The 25,147-nt window shown below is 38.4% G+C and overlaps 1 protein-coding gene across 4 annotated transcripts in view; it reads right to left on the bottom strand.

Moving 5' to 3' along the window:
* Positions 1-16,577, bottom strand: part of GABRA4 (gamma-aminobutyric acid type A receptor subunit alpha4) — a 65,358-nt gene extending 48,781 nt beyond the window's left edge. The window contains exons 1-4 of one of the 4 annotated variants that reach the window (XM_084900968.1): positions 16,286-16,571; positions 15,725-15,843; positions 12,520-12,574; positions 935-1,002 (exon numbers count right to left, since the gene is read on the bottom strand). In XM_084900968.1, coding sequence (XP_084757094.1) covers positions 935-1,002; positions 12,520-12,574; positions 15,725-15,760 — 159 coding nt within the window. In that variant the 5' untranslated portion in view covers positions 15,761-15,843; positions 16,286-16,571. Of the gene's footprint in view, positions 1-934; positions 1,003-12,519; positions 12,575-15,724; positions 15,844-16,285 lie in introns of all 4 variants that reach the window. The other 3 variants (XM_084900970.1, XM_084900969.1, XM_084900967.1) reach the window with 3 other exon arrangements.
* Positions 16,578-25,147: the final 8,570 nt, after the last annotated feature.

Below are 25,147 nucleotides of genomic sequence, written 5' to 3'. Positions count from 1 at the left end.
TAATAAAACTGCCAGTATCAGGTAATTATAGTTGTACTTTACTTTAGAGCAGGTAGCAAAATTAGTGATTGTGTAACAAATATCATTGCATAATGAACCATAAAACTGTCAGGTTGTCTTTAAGACAAATTAAAATATATGAGTACATTTTATGCTCATAAAATTTACTAACCCTTTGTACTCCATAAGCATCTATAGATGCTTTAAAATCATTTTTCATGAGAATTTTCAACTGAAAATGTTCAAGAACATCCAAACTGTGAGTAATATATTTATTTTTATACTATTCATTGCAAATTGATTTTTTAAATTAAATTCAAAATATGATGGCATGTGGAGATGGTTTCCATTTTGGACATGTGGCAGTTAACTGGTTAATATTAGTCCAGGAGCCCAGAGTCAAGGAAAAAAATAAGTGGAGAAGTGTTTGACCTTGAAACAAAACATATTTAATATTAGCAAAATTGAATGGATGGATTCATCTGGACCAGTGCTTGGTGTTCTAAGTTCTTTAAACATAAAAGAAAGCAAAGGAGAGACTGGGTGGGGATAGGGGAATGACCAATTGAACCAACATGGAACACTAAATGCAATTAGGACTACAATATAAAGTTTCATACCAAAACTAATTACATCACCAATTTTCTCCTCTTCAATAATTTTCTAAGGGAAACAAATACTGCATACAAGGCTGTGACATGGAGACCAATAACAGGAAAGTTTTTTTCTTTGTTGAGAATGACTCCAAGCCAAATATTCCAATGTTAGAGCTAAAATGTAAATTCAATGTTTTACTTCTTATAAACTTCTGAGCCTAATTAGGCTGTTCTTTGACTTTCTAGCTCTAACTTTGTGTGATTGACAGCAAAATACTTATTAATTTCCCTCTTTTCTCCAAATCTCAAAAAGCACATTAAATTTTCTAACTACCTACCATTTCAACATCAGAAACAGGCCCAAAGCTGGTGACATATATGTCAGTTTTTACTTCTGTAACAGGACCTAGGGGGTATGAAGTAAATAAGTGTGAAAAAATAATTACCAATTTTACAGGCAAGGTAGGCTTTGATAATCAAAAAGTAAATACAGATATGACATCTCATGTTTTTACAAACACCTTAAATTTTCAGTGAGATAATGCATCTCTACAGAAAATGTAGACAAAAGAAGAACAAAACCAGAAAGCAGTGTTTACTTACAGGCAAATAAAACAAATCAAAACCAAAAAAATGCCAATTACTTACCAGGAACTTGTTTCTTCAAAGATATATCACCCCCAGGCACCGTTAAGACAGGCAGTGCAGGGAACAAAAGCTTTAGCCTTTGTAATTTTTTTTACAGTCCATCATCTGATTGGCCTTTTAGTAAAGAAGTGAGCTTTTAAAAAGAGGGAACTTAGCCGCAAGGAAAGGAGGAGAAAAAAGCATAAAGGCTGCAAGAAATGTACCTTCAGAGAGTTGAGAATACTGGTAAATAACGGGGCACAAAAATAACTCATATCACCTGAATCAGGTATACCATCCACTGGCAATTGGGATCAAAGACAAACTCTCCTAGAAATCAGACTTATTCATGCTCTGCCACCTAGAAGCTGTGTGATCCTGGGCAAGTTCTTTATCCCCTCCATAGCAGCAACCATACATATAAGGCAAGATTGTTGATAGAGATCAAATGAAACCGCTCATATGAGACTATGAACACAGAGAGTCTTTCACAGAAATATTTATTAAGTAGTAGCTTCTTTTCACTTCTAATAATGGCCACACTGAGATTCTTTCCTAGGCCTAAAGAAGGCTGGTGCAGGACCAAATACTAGTATATGGGGGTGTTTGACATCTTGACAATGGGCTGACACAGACTTGTAGACAAAAGGAAATTGCCACAATCTGGATTTAGCATGATGTGTAAAATCAAGAATTCTGGAATTCAAATTTGAGTCTTAATACTTTTTAATTACTTGATTTTGCCCAAGCCATGTATCCTCAGAGGTAAAGGTTTTAGTAACTGAAATAACATACGTAAATCACTTGGTCCTGTCTCTAGAACATAATGTGTTCAGTAACAATAATAGTTACTAATATATATAATATAGCTTTTTATTACTAACAATGATAAAAATTGTCTTCTTGAACATCATTTCCTTAAAAGATGATTTATAATACTCTATGACCTGGGGCTATGTACTCCATACTGAAAAAACAACATCTGTTATCAAAATAGACTATTCCCCTTGGATTCTGGTTGGGTAAATGAATTTATTCCAAAAATGACAGAAAAGTTGGGATAGCTTAATGCCTTAGGTCTAACGTTATCCTCATAAAAATGAATCAGAATATTTCTTCCCGTTTAGGATGAAGACTGAGCCATAGAAAGAAAAATAGTTTGAAAGAAAATGAGAAAATTCTTTCCTGAATAAGTATCCTAAAAAAATACATCCTTTGGGAGTACAGTCAGAAAAAAAAAGCATAGATCAAGCTGATCTGTCATTAATTTTCATTTTTTAAAAATAACACCTTTGGGAAACAGAGAAAGTATGAGAAGTTAGTTGAATTGTTATTTGAATGAGCAATTTGAAACTACAATAAGATAGTGGTGATAACTCATTAAAGCCAAACTGTTCCAGGAAGAGATAGGTGTCCAGGAAGCGGATGACAGGTGTTGAACCTTAGAAGATGAAGATTTCACTCAAAGTGGTTCAAGGGCGGGAGTTCCTTAAGGACAATTACTAAAATTTTAAAGGCACCATTTTGCACTGTAAGTCTGGACAAGGAGAGATTAGTTACTTAGAACAATTAAAGTTGAGTATGTTGGGACAACTAGACTGCTTGACAAGATTCTTGAAAAGAATCAAAAGTTACTTTGAAGATCAACTTAGGGCAGTGGTTCCCAAACTTTTACTGGATCTGAATCCCCTGGAAACCTTGTGAAAGCACAGATTGCTGATTCAATGGGACTGAGGCGGGGCCTATTTGCAATGCTAACAGGTTCCTTTATGATGATGCTCATTTTACTCCAGTTCACAGGCAGTTGTTTTAGATAGTATGGGTCCTGGAAAATATGTACAGGGTAGATATTCTATGGGAGTGGAGGAAGTATAGGAGAAGGAGGAATTAAGCCAATGACATTTTTCCTTATAAATTTATTTCAAGGTGTGTGGGTTTATGCTAATTCTACCTGAAGCATAACGATTCCATGATATTAATGGATAGTTTCAAAGATTACATAATATGTCACTTTTTAATGATTCTTGAAATGGTTTTGCATTCAGAATTTCAACCTTGGTATTTGTGACATTACTCAGTATTTGCTTTACCTGGCATTCAAAATCGTTGAGGTTGAGTGAGGTCCTAAAAACAAATGATGGGTAAAGAGGGTCTTATTGAGACGCTCATCCAATAAACATTCTTTTGAGTGAGCATTTGCTGGGTGCCAGGTCCCATGCTAGGCCCTGGTGCTGACTGTGCTAAGTGAGACTAATGAGTTCCCTGCCTCATGGAGTGAACATGTTATTGGAAGAGCCAGAGTAAAATACAGAAATAAATTCAATGGAAGAATACTGTCATTCAAAAGGGGAACAAAAGAGGCTGGAAATTGTGTGAGAGAATGGGAGGACCACTCTTGATTTCTTAGCCACTCTTCCAGCATAAACCATTGAAAGAGCTGGAATGATTGCATTCCAAGCACACAGAACTCTAGGGGAAATGCTCAGAGGCTGGAAATACCTTAGTGTGTTTAGGGACCAGGAAAAGGCCAATGGAACTAGAGCAAAGCAAGTGAAGAAGAGAATGAGAAGAAATAAAACCCACAGAGACAGAGCAAATAACAGGGTGAGTGGACTGAGACCTATCCCTGAGCCCATATTCTGAAAGTGGCATCTTTTTTTTTTTTAATATATATTTTATTGATTTTTTACAGAGAGGAAGAGAGAGGGATAGAGAGTTAGGAAGAGAGAGGGATAGAGAGAACATCGATGAGAGAGAATCATTGATTAGCTGCCTCTTGCACACCCCCTACTGGGAATGTGCCCGCAATCAAGGTACATGCCCTTGACCGGAATTGAACCCGGGACCTTTCAGTCCACAGACCGATGCTCTATCCACTGAGCCAAACCGGTTTTGTGAAAGTGGCATCTTTTAAACAACATATTTATAATATGTATTATGGTAACAGTTCTTAAAACTACATGGAAAGAAACTTGTAGAAATTGCAGTGACTGATGGGTGACACATAAAGAAGTTGTTGTGGGCTAAACTATGATCCTCTCAAATTTATATTAAAGTCCTTACCCCCAGTACCTCAGAATGTGACCATATTTGGAGGTAGGGTATTCAATTGAAATAAGGTCAGTAGGATGGGCCCTAATCTAAGGTGACTTGCGTCCTTATAAAACAAGGAGACTAGACCATAGGAACACACAGAAAAAAGACCACGTGAAGTCACAGAAGCAAGATAGCCATCTATAAGCAAAAGGTAGAGGACTCAAAAGAAACCAACCCTGCTAACACCTTGATCTTGGACATCAAGCCTCCAGAACTGTGAAAAAATAAGCTTGCTATCGTTTAAGCTGCTCAGTTTGTGGTACTTTGTATGGCAGTTTGAGCAAATTAATACAGAGGTTCATCATTTCCCCCACGTTTTTCCCCCAAGTGTTCTCCCTCTCATAGGTAGCACAGCTCTGCCTCTGGGTACAGGTTGTGATAAGAAGCTTGATTTGTATCCTTTTATCATCTAGGATTCAAAGTAAGGAAATTTTATTATCTGAATTGTATGTTTTACAAAATCAGTTAGGCAGTATATGGACAACAAAGTTTAGGGAGGCAAGAGTATGAGAAAGGTTCTTATAAGAGGCTGTCATCCTAATTCTGCTGAGGAATGATGGTGCCCTGGACTGGAGATACAACCAAGAGGATGGGGAGTGGACAGATGAAAGGGCATGTTATGTGTGAAACTGCTCACAGTGAATGAGTTTTCCCCAGAGGACAATAAACATGTATATAATAATTCTATGAATTGAAGGCTTACTATGTACAAGGCAAGATACAAGGCTCTTCCCATATGCTATTTCATTTAATCCTCTCGCCAACCCTCAAAGATGATATTATCATGAGAATTTTATGGATATGGAAACTGAGCTAAGGGAGATTAAACATTCTATGCCAGAGTCAGAATTATAACTCCCTTGTATTGATCTCCATCATATGTTTTAGCTTCACTACATTAATTACATCATTAAATAATTAATCAGTGATTAATTATGTTATATAATTTTATATCTAGTATGTAACTTGCCATGCCTACATCTCCAGTTTTATTATATTTCTGAGTAGCTTCTGAACTGTGTCCCTGCAGCTCTTTCTATGCCTTTGCTCAGCTTGAGTCTCCCTTTCTCCCATTAACAGCAAAGACAAAATCTTAAGCCTCCTTGAAGTCCCCAACTGTCATAGAGCTTTGCACATACTAGATGCTGAGTAACTAGTTTGATTGTGTTCCTAATATGAGCCCAGTAGTGACGTAAAAACCTCCCCAAAGGAAAAATTACTGAGATTCATTTGTTACATCAGCTAAGCTAAAAATATTTCCCGATAAAAACAGGAACTGCATCTTATTTATATTTATATCCACTCCCAGAACTAATCCCAGGCCTTAGATGTAATAGGTTTCCAATAAATCAGTTCTCAGGGAATAATGGTAGCTATGCAATTACGAATAATTCTTGGAGACGCTTCTCCTAACAGTATTGTTTAGGATGCTCGAATCAACCTTGCATCATGGCATAGAAACCAGATAATTTTGGCTTGGTAGGACTTCTCGTAATTTTATAGGCATTTGCATAATATCAAAGATATGTTCTATTAAAAAAATTTTACTTCTTTAGGAAATGTTTTTTAATCCCAAAATATGGTGGGTAGTTTGTAAGGCAAATAAAGTGACTTTGAACAATCTTTGAAAGAGCCAAAGCTACAATATCAAATTCAGGAAAATACTCCAGTATTATTAATGGATCTAACTTGCTTGGAAGGTAGGAAGGCAATTAACAATGTTATCAGATGGTTTTCCACTGTTAATTACGTTAGCTATGTAGACCTGGCCAAAGGATACCACTATTTAATTTCTCTTCCAATAACAATGTCCAATTTGCTGTCACTCCAGGAGGAAGACTTAGTCTTTTGGTGCTGTTAAAACTAGTCGATGCTTGTTCTCCACATGGCCTCCCCACGTATGCACTGGAGGAGGCATTTCTGTTTTTTCAGCCATCCACACCTATGCATCAAGGTTTCTCTTACTAAACACTATTGATGCATCTCCAAAAAACAAGAAACTCAAAGTATTTAAGAAGTACAGCAACAACAATAAGGAATCTTGAGTGAAACATTTCTTTACAATCTCTAATTTTGCTCATCATTTAGAAAACAGAAATATTAAATCTTCCTGCATATTAAACAAACAAAACAGAAATATTAAATCTTCCTGCATATTAAACAAACAAAAGATATCAATTGATATCACAGAGAAAGCAGAAAACTATAGAATTTTACTTAGGTAACATTGAAGGTTAGTGTTGCCTATATCCCTGTGATCCTTATAACAGTACAGGTAAACTTTTTAAATAAAGAAATTAAATAAATATGCAAGACATTTTTAAAGAACAGTAAGATATGGGCAAAGATGAAATGCAATTCACAGATGGAAAACTCTTGTAGGCAAAAAAGATTTGAAAAGCTGTTCAATCACATTAAAAAAAAAATTGAAATCATTTCAAAACAAAATACCATTTTAAGGATTCCATGGAGATTTTACATATATTTATATATATGAAGAGCTGAAGGATTTGTGGATCCTAAATCTCATATTCACTGTAAATGGAAGTTTAATTTTGTAAAACTAGCACAGAAAACAGTTTGGCATTATCTCATCAAGTTGAACTCCCACTTATACTAAGATCCACAAAAATCCACTCCTGAATATATATGCAAAAAAAAAAAACAAAAAAAAAAACCCCACCAAACTTTTTGTACATTTAAAGAAGGAAATTTAGGCCAGAACATTCACAGCAATACAATCTTGGAAACAAGCAAAATGCCTCCTGCCAACAGAGCAGATGAATAAACTATGTCCTTTGCAATGGGAATATCACATAGCAGTCAAAATGATCGATCCCTATGGCATTATAACTGAAAAAAGCATCAAAGGATTATATATCATGTTCAAAACAATTACATTTTAAAATTTTAATTTATTAAAAACTAAAGTTGAGCCAAAGCAATATTCAAAGAAAAGCTATGAATAAATTTTAAAAGGACTCAGGATGGTGTTACTTTGGGTGGAGGAGACAGGAAGGCAGGATGAGGGAAACCACATACTAGGATAAAAGTTGATTCCAAGGTTGTGCACTTTGATTATTTAACTGGTATGTTTTTTTATATCATGGAAAATGAATGAAGAGATGGATTGGTGATAAAAAAAGAAGGCCATGTGTGACCAATAATGAGAATCTGTCATGAACAGATTTTAGTAATCAAAATCCAAAATAAATAAATTAAAAAGGTCTAGAGAATGATAAACAAATGTAAAAAGATGGATTTTCTTTTCATCTAAAAGAAAACTAACAACCAAGTGAAGTATTATCTAAACACCCACCAAGTTACTAATAACCTATATTTAGATTTTACAATGCCTATTTCAGGAAACAAAAGCAGTTTGCATATCCTTTCCGTAAAAAAAAAAAAGAATGTAAATTATGCTCTGGGTTCTATAGTCTCTTGTCTTCTCAAGGGCATCATTCTTTCAGTTATCCCTTCCATCCAATCTAATATTAAATTATCCTTGAACAGATTATTCCAGTAGTACACAAACATAATACAATATTTCTAATCTTAATAAAAAGGCTACCTGCCCTCTTCTCTTCACTTTCACTTGTAAGCTCCTAGGATAACAAACCCCAAATAAAAAACTATATTCATTGCCTCTAATTCTTCCCTTTTTATTCACACCATCATCAATTGTAATTTGGTTTTCATGCTCAGGATTTACTAAAATTCTTTTTTGTCAGTATTATTAATTTTTCCCTATTGATAGTAGCTATTCCTACAAACTTAAACAAATAATCTTATTTCTCCCATTTTAAAAAAGGGCTCTTTTGATTCTACTTCTCCTTCCATTTACCATCCAGTTTTTCTGCTCCCCTGTACAAATGCCCAGACCAAAAAAAAAAAAAACAACAACTCCCATTCTCTTGAACCCATCCAGAATTGCATACCCATCACATCACCAAAGCTGAGCTTGTCCAAATTACTAAAGTTATAAGTATTGCTAAATCTAGTGGTCAATTCTATGTTGTCTTTCTTAATCTGTCAAGAGAATTAGATGTAATTGGTTAATTCTGCCTCCTCTTCGAAAAAAGAATTTTAACTTACATTCAGTATATACACTCTTTGCATGGTTTTCCTTCAACCTCAAAGACCACTCCTTCTTGCTCTTCCTGGGACAGAGATTCCTTCTCCTCTTTTCCCACCTCCTAACATTGTAGATTTCAGAGATCAACTATGTGGACCTCCTTTCTATCACCCTTTAACTCCTTGACAATCCTTTAGTGTTATGGCTTTAAATTCCATATATATTGTCATACCCATCATCCCTGCATTCCAGGCTCATCTCCATTTAATATCTAATAGGAATCCCAAACTTCACATATCCACATGCAAATTTTTCATCTGCATCCTCCGTTTGCTTCTTCCACAGTCTTGGCAACTCCATTTTTCTAAACGGAATCAGACTTGATACCTCCCCTTTTCTCACAACCTACATTCTAGTTGACATCAGTAGACTAAGACTTTAAAATACAACCAGAAACCAGCCATTCCTTACAACCTTACAAACTTAAACTTCTCTGCCACCAACTTGGTCAAAATGCCCATCATCTCTTGCTCAATTTATTGTAAAAACCTCTCTGCATTTGCCTTGGACCCTGACCCCTGACTGTTCTCAATCCAGCAACCAAGGTGAGCCTTAGACAATTCTCCTTGGGGTCCTGGCTGGGTAGCTCATTTGGGTAGAGCATCATCTCTATATGCCAAGGTAATCCCTGCTCAGGGCTCATACAAGAATCAACCAATGAATGCATAAGGCAGTGGAATAGGACATTGATGTTTCTCTCTTTCCCTTCCTCTCTCTCTCAAATCAATCAATAAAAATAATAATAAAATAAAATTAGCCAGGGGTCTTTCCCTCTGCCGAAATCCCTCCAATCACTGTCAAAACTCAAAGAAAAGTTCTTACCAGCCTGCAAGTCTTTATGTAACATCATCCTTATGTCACATTGGACCTTCTCACTCCTGTAGTGACAATGACTTCCACGCTTAAGGTGTTAGCACCTAGAGTTTCTTCTAATCAAAAAACTCCACCCAAATGTGGTGTTATGCCCTTACCTACTTAGTATCATTGTTCAAATGTCACCTCATTTAAGTATTCCCTAACTACTATAGTTAAACCAGCAACCTCCTCACTTGCTTTATATGACCTAAAGCAGTTGTCAACCTGACATATTCTATATTTTATTTCTGTGGCTTAGTTTCTAGAATTCCAGCTCATGAGGGCAGGAAATTCCACCTCCTTTGCTCTCTAATACATCACCAGTGCTATCCTAGAACAGTGCCTGGCACATATTATAAGACTAATGAATATTTGATGAAAAGTTAATGAAATAAAATATCTCCATGTAGCCAGGCCTAAGCTTACTTAATATCTTAGAGAAATTTGAGAGGTGTATCGTCCCTCCTTCTTAATATATTCTATTCCCTTGAATTATATAACTTCATACACTTTTAGTGCCTTTATCATCTTCTCCTTTTTTTAAAATCTCCTTTGATAACTCTACATATATTTTCTACATTTCCTCGATTGTTAATGTTCCTCAAGGCTTGGTCCTGGGCTCTTTTTCTGCTGTTTTCTATGTTCTCACCAAGATATCTATTCTCACAGCATTATACGCTGATGACTCTTTTTCTATCTCCAGACAAAAACCCTTCTCTGATATCCAGACCAGTACAACCACCAGGATGTTTCATATGTATCCTAAATTTAACATGTATACATAGCAATCTTGATTTATTTCTTATTGTTTCTCCCCCAGTTCTTCCCAGTTTAAATAACACCATTCTTTGCCCAATTTCTCAAAATAAAATTCCAGGAGTTATTTTGATTTCTCTCTTTTTTTAAAACACCCATTTGCAATCCAGATCTATTCTTTGCTGAATTATACTTCCAAAATATATATCACTTTTATCCACTTATACCCTTTTTTACTACACCTACTATCTTATTCTAAGCCACCATTAACTTAATGGAGAGAACTATAAAAAGAGCGTCATTTGTCACCCTGCTTCCAGTGTTGTCCCATTTCTTCATCTAAGCCTTTATTCTGTAGCCAGAGATGTCACATTACAGTCTAAGTCTTAAATATTAACTAAAAACTCCAATGGCTTCCAAGTTCACTAAAAGAATAATCTAAGCTCCTGTAGAGGACACTTAAGGTCTTGCCTGATATGGCTTTAGCTTACCACTCCAAGCTAGTCCTGTGAGATTCTTCCTCCTGCTTTCTGGCTAAAGTACACTGAATTCCTTGCACTATCTAAATCACACTAGTTTTATAGAATCCTTAAGATCTTTCACATTTTCTGTTGTTGTTTGTTTATTTGTTTGCTTTTCTGCATGAAAACAACCTTTGCTCACCCTTTCCATGTCTGGTACCCTTGCGTCTCAGCTTAAAAGATTTCCCTGACCACCGTTTCCAAAATAGGTCCCTCACCTTATTTATTCTCTATTCTTAGCTTGCTACTGAATTGTCCTATAGCATCATCATTATTTTGTCTTGTTTTTTTCTCTGTTATTTTCATCCCTCTACACCACTTAGCTATTAATTTCACCAGGGCTTGTGTCTGATTCAAAATTACATCTCCACATCCTAACATTGCTCCTGACACACAGTAGTCTCCAAATATCTACTGGTTGAATGAATGAATAAATGGATGGATGGATGGATGGATGAATATGGCAAATCAGAAGAGAATGAAGCTGTACTTTTCTGTTGCTTTGTGGATATGAAGAATTCTTTTCATCTATATATATATTTTTTAAATATTTTTCTGTTGACAGAAAAGTAATAAAGCTAACTAATTGAATATAAACAAAAATATATTTAATTTTTAAGTTAGGATATAGACTATTTGAAAACATTGTAAGGCCATTTTCATTTATGTGAAAAATTATTCAAAATATATCTAAGTGTATATATACACTTTGCCATATAGGCTTTTTCATTTTAAAATGTTATTAAAGCTTTAACATGAAAGTTTTCATTTCATTCCTTTGGGGGAAATGTAGTTTTGCTTATTTTAATGACGTACTTAGATAGTAACAAAAAGAAATGTTCATGAAAATCTGACTCTTGGTAAACAGAAGGATTTAAGAAAGAGTTAGAGATGGATGTAGCAATACAGCAGCAGTCTGATTAAGGTTTTAAAGACTGAGGTATGGGTTGTGGTCTTGTCCTCTACTAGTTTAAGGGTTCTTGGGCGATTCATTGAAACTTCTCTCTAGCCCCCTTTGTAACAGAAATGATGCCTGCCCTGTTTATCTTGTTGTGTTATTGTGATAATCTTATTTGATATTATTATAAGAAAATGTTTTAAAAACTGTAGAGGACTCCATGAATGTGAAATCCTATTATGTTAGTGAGCACCCCTGCAAAACCGACCCTAATGCTCCACTCTTATTTCAGAGAGGTTGAGAAAGATGTTCTAAGGCAATTATATATATACTGGTGCATGAAAGTTGTGCACTGGGGGGGCGTACCTCAGCCCAGCCTGCACCCTCTGGCAGTCTGGGACCCCTCAGGGGATGTCCACCTGCTGGCTTAGGCCTGTGGACTTCCCCTGGGGTTCCAGTGCTGCTACTGCGGAGGTGGGAGAGGCTCCGACAACATCCTCTATGCTTACCAGTTGTGAGCCCCGCTTCTGGCTGAGCAATGCTCCCCCTGTGGGAGCGCACTGATCACCAGGCAGCAGTTTCTGTGTTGAGCATCTGTCCCCTTGTGGTCATGCGTGTCATAGCGACTGGTTGTTCAGCCTTTCTATCTATTAGCATATTAGCCTCTTATTCTATAGGATAAGCACTTAATATTTCAAATCACGTACACCAAAAGGCTGAGATGAAGAAACGTTTGTGTAAGCCTTCAATAAGTGGGAAATGGGTAAGGGCTGGCTTCCTGAGCTATCTCCTGGTGGTCAGGACCCTAGCTATGCACCTTTCAGAAGACTTACAACAGTGTTGAAAGTGGATAATGGCACCGGGGGATGCTTCTCTAGCTCCTCTGTGGAAGGGTTTGCTTGGATGCCACTTCTAAGCAGGTAGAAGCTACGTCAGGATGCTAGCAGACTGATTCGTCAGAGACTGAAAAAACTCCACCCCACCAGAAGTCCTAATGTAGCTTTTCACACCATGCCTCCTTCCTTCTCTTCTCACCTTTCCCCCTTTTCTTCTCCAATTGGAGAATGTGGGAAGCCAGGGAGAGGAGATCCTGGAGGGATGAAAAGAAGAGAACTATTTCAGTTCCCTTTAGTTCCCCCATTGCAAGCTGTGCTGCGGAGTTAAACATATGTAATTTAGTTTCTAAATCTATTTCAACCCTTGCCTGGCCTACTGAGCAATCACAAACCAGCCGATTTCCATTCAGATCTTTGCTTTTAGCTTTACCTGAAATGGAACACAGCTCAGTTGTATAAACAGATATAAAGTCAACGCTCCGCAAAGAGCAAAGCTAGGATTAAAGGATCCAGGATGTGGATCCACATTTATAGCATCCTGGCCAAAGCCCAGATTGTTTCCATTTCATTTTTAAAATGCCGAACTTTCCACAAAGTATACAATGTCAAAGAAGGGATCACACCTGTGGCTTTCAAGAAGCCTATTATTTTCAGTGAATTCTATTTCATTGACAACATCCTGTAAACAGGTTACACATTTTCTGCAGGTGAGAATTACTGTTCCTTTGTCACATTTGGCATACTACGCATTTACCGAGAATGACCCACTTCTAAAAAAATGAATCACATTTACCACAAATATTTATAAGCAGAGCCAAAAAAATTGTGCTATAGTAAATTTTTTACTGATTAATCAACTGTGAACACTTGAAGTAAGGTGAATTCCACCTCTTCCCATAAAACTATAAAAAGTATTTCCAGGTGGGTACAGCAGATGACTTGGCAGTGACAACTAAGATGACTAATAATGCCTCTGAGATATTTCAGCAGCACTGCAGCTCACCAAAACCCAGCAAATGTGAAAAGGCCTACGTAGACTGATTTTCACTCATGTTATTGTCCGTAAAATATTATGGGAGAGGGTAGTTGGTCAAAAGGACCTATCTACAGTGGATCCCTTCTTCCTTTTCAATTAGAGCTTATATCATAACCAACTGGGCAAATAGTATTTTAGCTCTCGACATTTAATAATAAAACCGTAGTTTCAATGATAAATTTTCACTTTCATTTATGTTCAGGTACATCAATTCTTTAAGGAATATTGAAGCAACATGTGATTTCATTCTCCTGCTTTTTCTCACCTTTACTTGAAACGTCAAGTTTAAAACCTTAATGAGCAGATAAATCTTCTTTTAATGGTATCATATAGGCTTAACTGCTATCACCTGAAACATCCTCCACAAAATTATTTTGGATCTGAAGCGATAATTCCCCAGTCGCTTATGAAAGACTGTGCACTGACAAATGATTCGCTTTGGTGAGAAAGCCTCTTTTCAGATTTGCTTAGAGGCCATTGCAATGCTGAGGAGCCTGCCCCTGGAGAAGCAAAGTGAAAGGACCAGGAGAATCTTTCGTCCTCCTCACTCATATTTATCTCTGTCAACACACAAAGGCTGAATGAATACCTTCAATGGCTCCCCGTAACCTTCTCATGAAATCCAGAAGAAAGTGGTTTGGATCAGAAAACCTGGCCCAACTCCAGTCTATCATTATTAATACCCTTTTCCCTTGAAAATAAGACAGTTTCTTATATTAATTCTTTCTCCCAAAGTTGCGCTCGGTCTTATTTTCAGGGGATGTCTTTATCTTTCCATGCGCCAGGTCTTATTTTCGGAGGATGTCTTATTTTCGGGGAAACACGGTATGCTGCGTTCCTCTATAAGCGTCTATGTCAAACAAGAAGAACAAAAGGGACTCCAAAGATTCATCCAGTTCTATTTTATCCAATTCTATTTTTTTTCCTCCAACAGGTCTTTGTAAACAGGGACCACACTCCCCCTATACCACGTCTAATTCTGTACTCCTTCACAGCAATGTTCTGCTCCCTTTTACCCTCTCCATTTTCCCATATTCTATCCTATCTCCTACACATCCTCCGTAGGAAGCTGAGATTCCTCCATAGGAAGCTGCTAATTCAGATTACGTGATCCTCGTCACATGGCTTGTGATATCCTCCCAATCTGCATGGGTCTGTCTTTTAAATACACAACCCGAACTGGGTTCGCACCATGCCCGTGCCACGTGCTACATGTAAACCTGGACCACCTGCCGAACTCCCCCAGCCTCAATTTCTTCATCTGTAAAATGGGAATGGTAATAGCTTTCGCTCACAGATGTTGCGAGGGTTGAACAGTAATGCCTATGAAATATATGTGAAAGTTTAAATGAACACCTACAACATTAGTTGTCATTGTTGTTATTACTGCTACTGCTAGAATGGAAGCTCCCTTAAGAAAAAGTCTGTATCTTCAACTCATTTCCTGAGAAGTATCAAGCACAGTGTGATGGGAAAAAAAAAAACAGGGACTTCCTGGTCCGAAGACCTGGGTCTACACTTCTGATGAACTCCGAAGTCTTCTCTGAACTGGTCTAAGAGGGAGTTTGAAGTTAAGGATTGTTATCTTGAGATTTCTGTGAACCTTGCACCTAGCACATAGATTCTAATTATGTAAGCAAAGGGAAATGCAAATATGAAGAAGAGCAATAGTATTGTTATGGATGCACCTCTGTTTGACCTTTTATAAATATTTACTGAAGAAATAAAACTGAAACACCTCTGACTGCAAAGTCTTAGGAGAGAAGCAAATGGCCCCTCCCCAAATAAATAAAAAATGCATCCCACTGTAGAAAAGGACAGGCTGGCTTCTCCAGCAGAGCAGGCAGCCTCCTGCCCCAGATTCCTGTCCTAGGTAGAACAAGGCCGAGGCTTCGGCTGTGGGACTGACGCCACGTGGGAGGCCAGGGGACATGGGATCAGCTGTTTGGAATGCAACCTGCTCTGAGACAAAAGGCGGGGTCCAAGGGATGATCCCCATGCTCAGGGCACAGGGCAGCTGAGCCCCAAGTTCCCATGTGTTACTTTTCCCCCCAGCCTCCCCCTCCCAGCAGTCAGTGACCCGGAGGTAATGGGTGTGGGGGAGAAGCAAAGCTTCCGAGGGGGCAAAGGGGGGGGGTGTGGGGGGCGGGCGTGGGAAAGTGTGTTTGGGGGCGGTCTTGCAGCAGAGGTCTTCTCCAGAGAGGAGAGGGAGGGAGAGGTGTGAGCGGGGAGGGTGGGATGGAGAGGAGGAGAAACAGATGGATGTTGCCATGTTACACGCAAGGCGTACCTAATGCTATTCCCACAGACAGGCAGACCGAGGGAGGGACAGACAGGGCACCCTTGAGCGTTTGAAATCGTTCATTACCCCCAAATCCAGGACGCAGCCTGTTGTCGTAACCATCCAGTAAACTGTCCAGGATGCGGGTAAAATTTTCCGGGCACAATTTCTCCTCCTTTGGGTTCTGTTCTGGGGGTTCGTTTAAACTGTGGATGCAAAAAAAATAAAAATAAAAAATTAAATTAAATTAAATTAAAAAAAAAAAAAAACGGGGGCGGAGGGGGTTATTTTAAGAATCACAGAACAGGTGGGTAACAGGTTTACCTCCCATGCAAAGAGCCGCTCGCCCCAAGCTAGGGGAGACAGCGCCGGAGGAAGACGGAGAGAAAGGGTCAGGGAGACGCACCCCAACACCCCCACTCTGTCTCTGCACCCGGGGGCCCTCCTGCTCTCCGCGTCTACGCAGGCACAGAAGCAAACGCCTGGCTCGGGCTCCTGACTTGACAGCGGAGGAGGCAGGAGGGTCCTGGTTGCCCTGCGAGGGGCAGCCAGCCCGCCAGAGAGGTCCGGGAGCAGGCCACATCGCCACCTTCTCCTCGCGCACCCCCCCCGCCCCCCCATCCTCCCCCAGGACCCCCGGGAACTCACCAAGCCTCCAGGCACAGGATGTGCAGGAGGGCGACACTGACTCCGAAGGACGTCGCGATCGCGGGTACCTTCTTGGCAGAAACCATCTCTGCACCATGCCATACTTCAAGCCTGATCCCGGTCCCAGGCTCCCCGGACGCCCAGAGCAGGCAGGGTGCGAGGCGAGGGCTGAGCTCTCCGCGCGGCGGTGCGCACACTCGCGCTCACCCCGGCCCGCGCCCGGCCCCCTCCTCCTCCCCGCGCGGAGCTCCCGATGTGGATGGAGAGCGATGCACACCGCTCCGCACCCTTTCGTGCCCGCACCCCCGAAGCAGCTCCCGGGTTGGTAGGTTTGTTCCCTTTCGCCGGAAAGCTGAGCAAGTTCTTCCCGACCCTTAGCTCCGGGGCTCGGGGCCGGGGTCTCCCGCCGCGAGGAGGGGCGGACGCGCCCCCTTCCCAAGCGCATCACCGCCCTCCGCCGCGCTGCTGAGCTTGCACCTCTCGCTCCCGGCCCCCCTCTCTGCCGCTGGGATTTGGATCCAACCAAGGAAGCTCCTCCCTCCGAAGGTTGTTGGGGACCTGTTTGCACCCATTTTTCTGGCTGGAGGCGGAAAAGAGGGCAGGGTGACAAAGGCTTGCTGGGGGAAAAGGTGGGAGACCAGTGGTTGGAAGTGATGGAGTCTAGACTGGAAGCAACCTCTGAGTCTCTCCCTTTTATGTGCTGGGGGGTGGGAGGTAGGGGGTCGAGGGTGAAAGAACTAAGATTCTTCCTGGTAAAAGGGGTTGCAACTCACTGAAAGGGACCCCTAAACTGTTGTGGACTTGAGCCTCACTCTGTAGTAGATGCATGTCCCAAGCTGTTGCTATGAAGACCTGAATTCCTTTACTGTACCTGCCCCCACCTGGCAAACACAGGGCCTCCGCTCCAATGCCCCATCTTTTCCTCAAAAGGAGGGGAGAGATGGAGACACAATCCTTTGCTTTGTGTGACAACAGACACTCTTCTTTCATCCTGGAGCTGACTGAATTCCAGAGGTTTGTTGCTTTAGGGAGGGAGGAAGGATGGCTGGGAAGAGGGAGAGGAGAGATACAGGGAAAAGAGGAAAATGGGAGAGAGAGATAGGAAAAGAAGTTTTATCTCTTAGCTCTTTTCTTTCAAGGTAACATAAGTCTTTGATTGCTCTGTTTGATAGAATTTTAATTGGGTCCAAGTACACTACCCCCCTCCCCCAACATCATTATGTTATGTCAGCCACATATTATAAATTTACCATAGAGATTTATATCCGATTTGGTGGGATGCAAATGCTATAGAATAGATCATCCTACTCCTAAAGTCTTAGGATGGACCCGTAAAGTCCACAATAATTATGAAATTCCTTCAAAGTGAATGCATGGAAGTATTCATATTTCTGTGGGACTGTTCATAGCTTTCATCAGATTCACAAAGGTTGTGGACAACTATAGTATGGACTGATGTTTCAATATAAAAAGAGAACATATGTAATAGAACACTCAACCAAGTGATTAAACACCTGTGACTAATGTGTGACAGTGTGACAAACATCTCTATCTCATTTGATAACCTTTCTATTGCCGGTTTCTATATACCATTATGTTGACCTTGGATCTGCTTCGAAGGTATTTGTTATGAATTTATCAAATGACCAAATAAAATGAATAATTTGAAAGGTTTCAACCTGTTCTTACTTTCCCTTAATTATTTCTGGTAAATATTGAATCAATTTTAACCATTTAAAGAGGGTAATGATGTGAATCACTGTTTCAAAATCTAGAGGTTTGCGGATATTCACTAGTTGAAACATTTTGGTTTCAAGAGTACAGAAGCTTTTAAGTTAATTAATTTTATATTAATGCATTTCTTTGTCCCATGTATTTAAGGTAAGTGAGAAGAATCAATGTGATGCTCTTTAGTCATGCCTTTCCTTGTTGGTATTAAATCAAAGCTTCTAATGAAAGTTTACTTGTATGCTGGCCTGTTATCATTGTTTGGTGATAGATTTTTATATCCATTCTTAACAGGTCTCAAAACTGTGTCTATTGTATTAAAAATTACTATACAAAAAATAATAACCTGGGGTACCTTAACAGATTCTATTTGAATAAACATTTCATAATAGCATTTGATATTGCTTCCAAAATAAGTAATTTTTTTGCCATATAGCTAATGCAGATTTAATTATTTCAGTGTGATTATTTGAAAGAATAAAATGTGGGCAACATTTGTATCTTATCTGAACAATTTCTATATATAAAATTTGAAAATTTAACTATTATATTGTTTTTACGTTATTAATTACACATTTTTCTAATTCTCCATGATTAAGTTAGGCATTGAAGTGATATGTCTATACTTAATAGTCTTCCAAATCCCTCACTCATTTAAATTACAATAAGAAATACTAGCTCTCTAATATAAGCTCTTGTTTCATTGGAAAATCCAATGTTTTATAGTAAGTAGAAAAAATATATTTTAAGTTCTTGGAATCCAAGTAATGAATTTAATGAACACTTTGCATACTCATTTTCAAATGGCTTATAGTGTGAGAAGGGTTATTTTATTTTTTAGAGATTGAATTTTGGAATGACTTCCTAGAGTAATTTTAAGATTATTTTATAGTCAACTAGAGACCTGATGCACAAAACTCAGGCATGGGGTTGGGGGAGAGATGACCCTCAGCCCAGCCTGCACCCTCTCCAATCTGGGACCCCTCAGGGATGTTTGACTGCCTGTTTAGGCCCAGTCCCACCGGGAAGTTGGACATCCCTCTCACAATCCGGGACTGCTGGCTCTCAACTGCTCCCTGCCTGCCTTCCTGATTGCCCCTAACCGCTTCTGCCTGCCAGCTTGATCACACCCTAACTACTCCCATGCCAGCCTGATTGATGTCTAACTGCTCCCCCACCAGCCTGTTTGCCCCCAATTTCCCTCTTCTGCTGGCCTGCTCACCCCTAACTGCCCTCCCCTGCAGGGTTGATCAACTCCAATTGCCGTCCCTTGCAGATCTGGTCCCTCTCAACTGCCCTCCCTTGCAGGCCTGGTGCCTCCCAACTGACCATCTTATGGTGGGCATCTTGTGGTGGCCATCTTGTGTCCACATGGGGGCAGGATCTTTGACCACATGGGGGCAGCCATCTTGTGTGTTGGAGTGATGGTCAATCTGCATATTACTCTTTTATTAGATAGGATAGAGGCCTGGTGCACAGGTCGGGGCCAGTTGGTTTGCCCTGAAGGATGTCCTGGATCAGGGTGGGCGTTCCCTTGGGGCATAGGGCAGCCTGAGAGGCTTGTGGTGGTTTGCAGGACAGCCACGCCCCCTGGTGATCCAAGCGGAGGCCCTGGTATCTGGAATTTATTTACCTTCTACAATTGAAACTTTGTAGCCTGGAGCAGAGCCAAGCCCACTGCTCGGCTCAGTGGCTGCCGCTATTTCTGTTTGAATTTGTTTACCTTCTATAATTAAAACTTTATAGCCTGGAGTGGAGGCCTAGGCCAGCCACAGCAGGTGGAAAGCTTGGCTTCCTCTGTTGCCGGGGGCAACCCTAGACTGTTCTCTCCAGCTCTGTGGCTGTCCCCATTTTTCTTGGGATTTATCTTCTATAATTGAAACTTTGTAGCCTTGAGTGGAGGCCTAGGCTGGCAAGGGCAGGCGGAAAGCTTGGCTTCCTCTATTGCCAGGCAAACCCAAGCCTTTCTCCTGCTCTCTGTAGCGGTAGCCATCTTGGTTGGGGTTAATTTGCATACTTGCTCTGATTGGCTGGTGGGCGTGGCTGTTGGCTGTAGTGTAGTGGTGGTTAATTTGCATATTACTCTTTTATTAGGTAGGATTCCAAAGAGAGCATAATTTCGTGTGAGAGTGTGTGTGTGAATGGCGTATAAATTTCATACAGAAATATTAGAAGGAACATTCCATTGATTGTATATGAGTTTATGTGTGTGTACCCTTGGCAAACACTAAAGGGTATAATTGAAAATGTGTGCCCTTAATCAATACCCCCATACCCCCAACCCTCTCTTTCTATGAGTTTAGCATTTTTAGATTATATATATTAGTTTTCTTTCTATATTATCTTGTTTCAAGAGTGATATGGGACTAATACCAACAAAGTTTCTGGGGGGCAAGATACTATTATCAAGTGATTTTTTCCCCAGTACCTGATAGTAATGATTAGCAAGGTCAATTTATGCATTACCAATAGTGCCCCAAATTAAACATATTGTTAAATTTGCTGCCAAGTTCCTACTTTGGGTTAAGTATATTATCGTTATTTTCTTTTTCAATTTTTTTTGAGGGTTGTGTTTGCTGAGGCCTCTCTCCACAGTTTATTGATGGTCATCTCCTCAGTGTATCCTTATATGGTCTTTTTTTATGTATGCATGCATGTCTGTGTCCAAATTTTGTCTTCTTAAGAGGACATAGTCATATTGGATTAAGAATCACTCTAAAGATCTCATTTTAACTCAATTATCTTTTTAAAATCTTATTTCCAAACCGAATCACATTCTAAGGCACTGGAGGTTAAGACTTAAGAATATGAATTTGGTGCCCAGCCAGCTCAGTGGTTGAGTGTTGACCTATGAACCACGAGGTCACAGTTTGATTCTCCATCAGGGCACATGCCAAGGTTGCGGGCTCAATCTCCAGTGTGGGGCATGCAAGAGGCAGCTATCTATCATTGATATTTCTCTCCCTCCCTCTCCTTTCCCTTCTGAAACCAATAAAAATATATATATTTTAAAAAGAATATGAGTTTGGTTGGGGAAACATAATTCAGTCTAAAATAGTGCTGAAGCTTCAACTATATAAGAAAATGAAACTAATATACATATAATAAGCTGGTAAGTTCATTAAGCCATAAAGCTATATTTGTTATTATTATATCTATAGTAATGATAATGATGATGGTCTTTATTATTATAATAATGCCAATTCTTATTTATTCATAGCTAATATAATTTAAATGTTCAGAAAAACACTATTGTAGTTAGATATTCATTTCCAAATTTTATAAAGAAACTGAACCTTAAAAAATGTTAAGTAATTTGCTTATAGTTACATGACCAAAAAATGGAAAGGTCAAGATTCTATTCAATTTATCTGAAGAATTACTTTGGCAAGTTTTTTTCTGTTTTTTGTGTTTGTTTTTTTATTTGATATGTGAAGGTATTATGAAATACTTAACACAATAACGTTAGTTAGCACATCCATCCCATTATATAGTTACCTTTATTTGTATGTGTAGTATGAAGATTTAAGATCTATTCTCTCAGCAAATTTCAAGCATGCAATACAGTATTGTCAACTGTAGACACATATTTTAGATTCCCAGAACTTCTACACTTTATAATTGAAAATGTGTACCTTTTGATCAACATCTCATATACCCTCAACCCTTGGCAAATACTAATTACTCTGTTTCTATGAGTTTATCATTTTTAGATTATACATATTAGTTCTCTTTCTATATTGTCTTGTTTCAAGAGTGATATGGAACTAATACCACCAATTTGGAAAGCCATTTGGCAAAATATTAAAGTTAATATTGATCAAGCCATCTCATGCCTATTTTATAGGCCATAGAAACTCCCAAACATATAACAGTATATTTGTAATAGTGAATAATTAGGAACATATTAAATGTTCTTTAGGAGGGAAATGGATACATAATATTGTGGTATAAATTGAGTACTATAAAGCAATTAAAATGAAAGAAATCAGGAATATGTCAGGAATATAATATAAATAAAATGCAAGTGGTGGAATAATACCTTCAGTAAAATACTATGCATACAAAATTTAAAACATACAAGATAATGTACATTAATTAATGGTATATCTGTAGTGATCTGAAATCTGCTTGGAAAAGTTAACACCAAATTAGAGATAATGAGTATCTGTGGAGAGGAAGAAAGAAATGGAATAAGGAACATTAGCTACTACAACTTTTTATTTAATGCTTTATTTCATTTTTTAAAATCTGAAGCAAATGTGACAAAATGTTAAATCTTGACAAATCTGGTAGTAGAGACTTGAGTTTGCCTTATATTACTTTTTTTCAGATTTTTCTGATTATCTTTTGCTGATATAACAAATCATTAAAAACGAGCTTAAAACAGCAATTTATGATGATCTCTCAGCATTCCTGGTTAGACAAGGCCCATTTGGTTGTTCTCCTTGGAGATTCCTCACCCTGGGTGGCTAGATGGTGGGTGCGGCTGCAGTTATCAGAAGGTTTGACTGAGCAAGCCTTGGAAGTCATAGAGCGACACCACAATTGCATTCTACTGGTCAGATTAAGTTGCAGAACTCATTCAGGTCCATATAGAGGGGGTGCACAAGATAAGGTTACTGGGAGACATAGTTCATTGGGTGGCCATCTTTGAAAACTATCATATATACTTTTTATATACCTGAAATATTTCATAGAAAAAAAATCAAGAACATTTTATAAAAATGGTGTGATGGATAATTTTATGTGTTAGCTTGGCTTGGCCATAGTTCACAGATATATGGTTAAACATTGTTCTAGATGCTTCTGTGAAGGTATTTTTTTTTTAGATGAGGTTAATATTAAAATCTGAAGATCTAAATAAAGTAGATTATGCTCCATGATGTGGTTGGGCCTCATCCAACCAGCTGAAGGCCTTGATAGAAAAAAGAGGAAGGGGGAATTCTGCCATTAGACCATTTTCAGACTTGAACTGGAACTCTTTCTTGATTAGCCAGCCTGAGGACCCAACCTAGATAGAGTTCAGATCTTGGACATGCCAGTCTCCATTATTCTGTGAGCCAATTTCTTTCTTTCTTTCTTTCTTTCTTTCTTTCTTTCTTTCTTTCTTTCTTTCTTTCTTTTAAAAAATATATTTTATTGATTTTGTACAGAGAGGAAGAGAGAGGGATAGAGAGTTAGGAACATCAATGATAGAGAAACATCGATTAGCTACCCTTGCACACCCCCTAATGGGGATGTGCCCACAACCATGGTACATGCCCTTGACCTGAATTGAACCTAGGACCTTTCAGTACACAGGCCGACACTCTATCCACTGAGCCAAACTACTTTCAGCTGAGCCAATTTCTTAAAATACATGATCTCTCTCTCTCTCTCTCTCTCTCTCTCTCTCTCTTTTTCTGTCCCACTTCCCCTCACTTCTCCATTTCCCCCTCCCTATTGGTTCAGTTTCTTAGAAGAACCCGAATTTAGCACAAGTGGTGGGAGGATACAGGACTACTTGTTTATCAAATATTTTAGGTAAAGTAAAATTTAATCAACAAGTTAACATTTTTTCTCTTCTCTTTCAACAAGTTAACAAGTTAACATTTTTCTCTTCTCTTTCAAATGCCAATAAATTGTTCCCCAAAAAAGTAGTATGAAATTATTATAGAATTTTGAATTTTATCTTATAATAGCTTATTGTCATTGCGGCCTATAATTTGTGACAGAGGTAAGGACTCATGTTAGAATTTATAAATGTTAATATACATGAGCCATAATTTTGGTTCTAAATTAATCATTCTATTTTAATTTATCTTTTTGGTTTTTTAATCAGTCAAATAATACGTGCTTCTTATAAGAATTTTGAAGATTATGAAACGCTAGCAAAAAATAAAATAAATTGTATATAGTGCAATTATTCAACTAAAACTCTTCTTGGCTCTTTAAAAAATGGGAGCAAGGCTAAGCCTTTAAAGAAATATCACCATTTTTATTTATAAGCTTTGGGGAAAATAATAGTGCATGCACATACTTGGCTATTAAATAAGCCCAAGATGCAAAGATGTGGAATGTATTGTATATTTTATTATACATATTTTCATTGGATCTTTTCATTTTATCAGTTTTTTTTTTTACTTCTGATATTGAGATTCCTATTCAAATATGTACATAAATAGATGAAAATTAAATTAGCCAAAAGGATATATTTATTTTTACTAATTATCCTAGATAACATATATTTGGCTCTTCAAAATATTTAATTAACAGAAATATTTAAAGAAAATCATAATGGCAGATATTTGTGTGACTTTATCAGTATTTTAAGATTATCAATACTGATTCACAAATCATATTTACACAAAGTAAATAATCAAAGTATCACAGGTGTACACTGTCTGCCATCAAACCCACACAACTTTTGCAACTAAATTTTCCTGCGAAGACTCAACATAACACCACGGTAATATATTTGGTCCTCAGAAGATTATGAAGCCAGGCTGCTCTTCATTACCATCTGGTGGCAACTGCATGGAGTGGCATTAACCATAATTATAAAAGAGAGTTAAAGGAACTGAATGTCATACTTAAGAACAGAGAGGAGAACCTGTTACTGATGGATATTAAAGATATGTGAGTTAAAAATCAAAACCAAAGAAGAATTTGGGATTTCCTTTACAATAAAATGTGCACCAGAAAAAGTTATTTATTGGGAATATTTTACAATTGACATAAGTTGAATGTCTGATAAATATGATTTTTGAATAGCATGTTTTCCAAGTCATAACTGTTTTTTTTGTAACAAAAAAATACAATGCAGTTCCTTTTATTTAAAAAAAATATTGATTTTTTTACAGAGAGGAAGGGAAAGGGATAGAGAGTTAGAAACATCTATGAGAGAGAAACATCAATCAGGTGCCTCCTGCACACCTCTTACTGGGGATGGACCTACAACCAAGGTGCATGCCCTTAACTGGAATGGAACCTGGGACCTTTAGTCCGCAGGCCGATGCTCTATCCACTGAGCCAAACCAGTCAGGCAGTTCCTTTCATTTTATTGATAAATTAGATGTAACCCTTTTTCTGGATTTACTAAATCATTTAGTCAGACATATATTTCACATACCACTTCCCAAGAAGTACCCT

The sequence above is a fragment of the Pipistrellus hanaki genome, assembly GCF_964339955.1.
Source record: "Pipistrellus hanaki genome assembly, chromosome: 1".
In the NCBI taxonomy this organism is placed as follows: domain Eukaryota; kingdom Metazoa; phylum Chordata; class Mammalia; order Chiroptera; family Vespertilionidae; genus Pipistrellus; species Pipistrellus hanaki.
This window is presented reverse-complemented; position numbering and strand designations above follow the sequence as displayed.